General features: G+C 34.4%; 1 protein-coding gene across 1 annotated transcript; it reads right to left on the bottom strand.

The window, feature by feature from the left end:
- Window positions 1–885: 885 nt before the first annotated feature.
- LOC115951622 (LRR receptor-like serine/threonine-protein kinase EFR) lies at window positions 886–5,013 on the bottom strand. Its single transcript, XM_031068791.1, has 4 exons — window positions 3,728–5,013; window positions 2,327–2,865; window positions 1,924–2,078; window positions 886–942 (listed from the first exon to the last, which is right to left on the bottom strand). The coding sequence occupies exons 1-4, from the start codon at window positions 5,011–5,013 to the stop codon at window positions 886–888; spliced, it is 2,037 nt and encodes a 678-aa protein (XP_030924651.1).

Genomic DNA, 5,013 nt, shown 5'->3' with positions numbered 1-5,013 from the left:
CTTTGCAGTTTGCACCACAAACCAAAGGATCATCAAATGATCATCAAATGATTCACAATTAGGAAGGAAGTATGAATTATCCATCTTCTACAGTAGGCTTGTAGTCCTTCCCCCTCTATATCACAATCTGTTCTTCTCAAATGTCACCAAGGATGCATGGCATCAAGCCCTGCATTCACCTTAGAAAATAACTTAACAACTAAATTATTCATAGAACTACAATTTAAGATGCCAACAAAAAAAAGGGGGGGGGGATTGAGAGAGAAAGTCCCATCTTGTCTAGAACTTTCAGCCATATCGTATACCCATCAGGCCATCACTATATATTTTGAAAGTAAGTGTAACAAGAGAAACAGTACAATAAAAAGGTTCAAAATTTTTTTTTAACAAATTCAAGTAAGGACTAAATTATAAATTGCACTCTCTAAATTTATCATTTTTTTTCCTTGTAATTTCTTTTTATTTTTTTTCAATAAAGTTCTTCAACTTTCATTCGTTTTCAATTTTCAATATTGTCATTCTGTCTGCTCTTGTTCGAAGACTTTTCAATTTTCAAATCTTTAAATAAATAAAAAAATTGAAATATATTAGATAATACTGTTTAAAATAAATATCCTAAGCTTATGGTTTTTAAATTTTTTCTTCTCTTTTCCTCATCTTCATCTGTGTCTCTGTCACTTTGTGTCACAACTTTGTTAAGCATATTGGAATTCATTTTCTACATGAGACCTAGGCCATAACCAAGTAGTCAATAGTACATTACAAATATAGAGATAATTAAACAAGAAAACTATGACAAATACAAAAGAAACTAATACACGATTGCTAAAAGAAACATAAGGAGATGCTACAAGCCTGATTAATTTGCTCCAACATTATACAAAATCAAAACCTCATCAAGTCATTATGGCAACTTCCAATAGGATCATTGGCCCTCTGTACCTGCATTCAAGGAAGAAAATTATCTTTCTAACTCATTGAATTAAGGGAAATCATTTCTATGTATAGGAAGAACATGCTTTGGTTTTCAAAATAGATTGATTGTATGCGGTGAATGAAATTTTCCCTTCAAGAGTAAGGAATTGAAAAACAATTTTATTTTTAGTCTTACTACTAAGAGAATTCATAATAATGCAAGACGGTTAAGTTGTTGAATCCCAAACTAATTAAATGTTCTATGGAAATGGTTATCCACTTATCCAGGTACCTGTGAGATAGTTAAGATTATAAACAACTAAATTGTTCTTAGTAATTTAGTTTTACCAAATACTGGGAGTAATTTAAGCCCATGTCTATGTCAAAGTCATCGAAGGCAGACTATAAGAAGTATAGTGTAAACACATGCCAATAATCTCAACCACACCAGTAGGTATCACCAAATCAAAAATAGCTTAAACTTCATTTTGATTTTTATGTTTTTCAACAAACATTTTTAGGGGGGCGGGGGACAAAAAATGAGCTTATTCAGAATCATAGAAAACACATGGATGAATAGTACCATCTTGTAATCAAATTTCTCATGGCATCAATATTGTCAATTTCGCTAGAATAAAAGAAAGTATGTGACAAGCACATGGCATTGTGTAGGATATGTGATCCCCCTCCCTCCATAAAGGTTTGGAGTGGGTGTTAGAGCAACAAGTATTGTGTCATGAACAATTTACCTGTAAGTTGAAGTCTTTCTCGGCGTATTCTTGTTCTGAGGAGCTTTTCTCTCATCAAGTGCAATTGAGCTACAACATCACTAATGTTCATCCTTTCTCTTGGAGATTCCATAGAACAAGAAACTCCTATTCCAAATATCAAAATCAAGCACTCCAGAATTTTGGGACATCCTATTCGATTTTGAATTTGAGTATCATTTGTCCTTGTTTCCATATCTTCACTTTTCCAAAAAATAATAGGATCCACAATGTTACTCACTTGTTCAGGCATAGCTCTTGTAACGAAATCATGAAGGTTCAAGTTGTCTTTGAAAATGTTATCAGTGGGCCTTTTTCCTATGAACATCTCCAATAATAGTATGCCATAACTGTAGACATCACCATAAATTGACACCTCGTTTCCCATACCATATTCTACAATTGCACATAACATTTACAATATGATTGATCTAGTTTCATATTAAAAAAAATATAGTAATACAAGTTTGAAAGAGCTCTTTAGTGGCATATAAAAGGAAAAAATAATGACAAGTGGAAATTTCTTTCAAGACATGCTCCATCTTCTAAAAGGCTTCATTGAGTTAATTTCATGCTTGGAAGTACATTAAGAAATATTATGAAAAGAAAATAATTTAATGTTAAAAAATGGAAAAGATATTCACCTGGAGTAGCATAACCAATTGTTCCTCTTAATCCGATAGAGCTTGATTGATTAGTGAAACACTCTTGGGTAGCCTCCTGAAGGAACCTTGCCAAGCCAAAGTCACCAACATGTCCAATCATTTCGTCATTGAGAAGAACATTGCTAGGTTTGAGGTCACAATGAACAATTGGTGTATGGCAATGATGATGAAGATATTCCAATGCATGTGCAATATTAATAGCAATATTCAATCGTTGAAGAAGATTCAAATCATTTTTTTTCTTAGGAACCTCATTTCTTCTTGAAACTAGATGCAACCACCCATCTAGGTTGTCATTAGTCATGAACTCGTATACCAATGCTTTGAAATCATGACCTTGATAGTCAACACCTGAACATGCTATGAGTACCTTCACTAGATTCCGATGTCTAATATTTCGCAAAGCCTCACATTTAGCAATAAAACTTTTGGAAGCTCCATGGTGCAAAAGGTTGAGTACCTTGATAGCAACTTTACAACAATCTTGATCAAAAATTCCTCTATACACAGATCCAAAGCTACCCACACCAATTAAATTAGTGATGGAGAATGCATCTATAACTTTTAGGAGACTATGGTAAGATACATTCAAAAGTAAATTTCCCGAATTACTTAAAATACTTTCTCTTCTTTTTCTTTTTGAAGTGCGGAGAAGTAAAAATAACATTACCAAAGTTACTCCAAGAAGGCCAGATATATAGAGATTATTAGCTTCAAGGAAGGAGTCAACTTCCTCTTCTTGGATTTATTGTATTTACATACAGGAAGATGAAACTTAGGCATGCCTCCACAAAGCTTACCGTTCCCCTTAATCATAATTGCACTTGTGTTCTTGAAAACTCCATTTGTTGGTACCTCACCATCAAAATTGTTATAAGACAAATTCAATAACTGCAAGAAGATAAAGCTCTCCAAAAATTTTGGAATATTTCTAGAGAAATTTTTTTTAGAAAGATCTAAAACTTTAAGACCCCTAAATGATTCCAAAGATGAAGGAATGACCCCTTGAAAGAAGTTGCTTCTCATTGCTAGAATTTCAAGTTTTACACAACTACCAATACTCGCAGGAATTTCACCAAACATGTTTTCCGTAATATTAAACTCTTGTAGATTTATGAAATTTCCTACTTCTATGGGAAGGACACCAGTAAATTTGTTGGCTGACAAGTCTAGAAAAATTAGTGAGAATAAGAGACTAAAGACTTGATATGATATGGTACCACTAAGATTGTTATTAGCAAGAGTCAAATCAATCATATTTTGACACTTGCCCAGACTCAAAGGGATGCTTCCTTGAAGATTATTATCCCCTAAATCCAATCTTATCAAAAGAGTTAAATTTCCAAGAGAGCAAAGAAATTGTTTCGAGATAAAGCCAACATTTGTAACTTTCGAAGTTTTCCAATTTCAGAAGGAATATTTCCTGATAATTTATTGTTCCACATCCGTAGATCCTCCAAATTGATCAGATTTCCTATCCCAAGAGGAATGTTCCCAGATATTTTATTATTATCTAAATACAAGAAGGTGAGAGTAGTTGAGAAATTGACAATGCACTTGGGCAACTCTCCCCCAAAGTTATTCATGTTTATCACTAAATAGGTTAGATATGTAGAATTTGTCAAAGAACAAAGAAAAATCAAGTCATTTGCCCCTCCATTTCCAAGCTCGTTAAAAGCAATGACAAACATTGAAACTCTATATAACTTCTCCAAAGAAGGAACTCTTCCTCTTAGTTTATTTTCGTCAAGTTCAAGAAGCTTTATATTTGAGGCTTTAGATATTGAAATAGGGATAGGTCCAGTAAATTGATTAGAGGAAATGCTAATTTTTTCGATATTTGGTAGAGTGATACCTATGTCTGATGGAAGATGCCCTTGGATTTGGTTGAGTCCTACAACAAACACTTTTAACGAAGACAAATTGAAGATTGAGGGAGGAATTCTTCTAGACAACCTATTTACACCGACACCAAAAAATGTAAGTTTCATCAATTGGCCAAAAGAAGTAGGGACACTCCCACCCAAGTTATTATAAGCTGTACCAAACACTTTTAGAGAGGATAAGTTGCCGAAAGAAGGTGGGATACTTCCTGTCAAATCATTAAAATCAAAATTAATGAGTCGAAGTTTTGACAAAGTGCCAAGAGTTGTAGGGATTTCCCCATCCAAAAGGTTGCGACCGAAATCAATGATTTTGAGGTTGGTGCAATGGGATAAATTTCTTGGAATTTTGCCAATATATGTGTTATTGGACATTAGTAGGAATTGCAATCTGCGTAAACGGTCAATTTCTGAAGGAATTTCATTATGAAAGCTGTTGTTTGAGAGTATTAGATTCTTCAAAGAACTTAAATTTCCAACATGTGGTGATATGGAGCCTATCAGTTTTGAAGTTCGCAGGTCCAACACAATGACCCTCTGATGTCGACGACCACAGGTAACCCCCCGCCATTGACAAAAGTGGATGCTATCATTCCAAGAGCTCAAAACCTGGAGAGGATCATCAATGATCTTGGCTTTGAACTCAAGCAATGCCAACCGGTCCGTCTCATTATTCCCACCAACAACAGAGGTGACTAGCAAGCCACACCACCAGAGAAGGATAAAAGCATGCATGAAAAAAGAAGAGGACGGTGGAGATGAACTCCATTGAGAAAGCCCCAT

This window comes from Quercus lobata, chromosome 7 (assembly GCF_001633185.2).
Source record: "Quercus lobata isolate SW786 chromosome 7, ValleyOak3.0 Primary Assembly, whole genome shotgun sequence".
Lineage (NCBI taxonomy): Eukaryota > Viridiplantae > Streptophyta > Magnoliopsida > Fagales > Fagaceae > Quercus > Quercus lobata.
The sequence above is the reverse complement of the archived record's forward strand: the minus strand, read 5'-3'. Positions and strand labels throughout refer to the sequence as shown.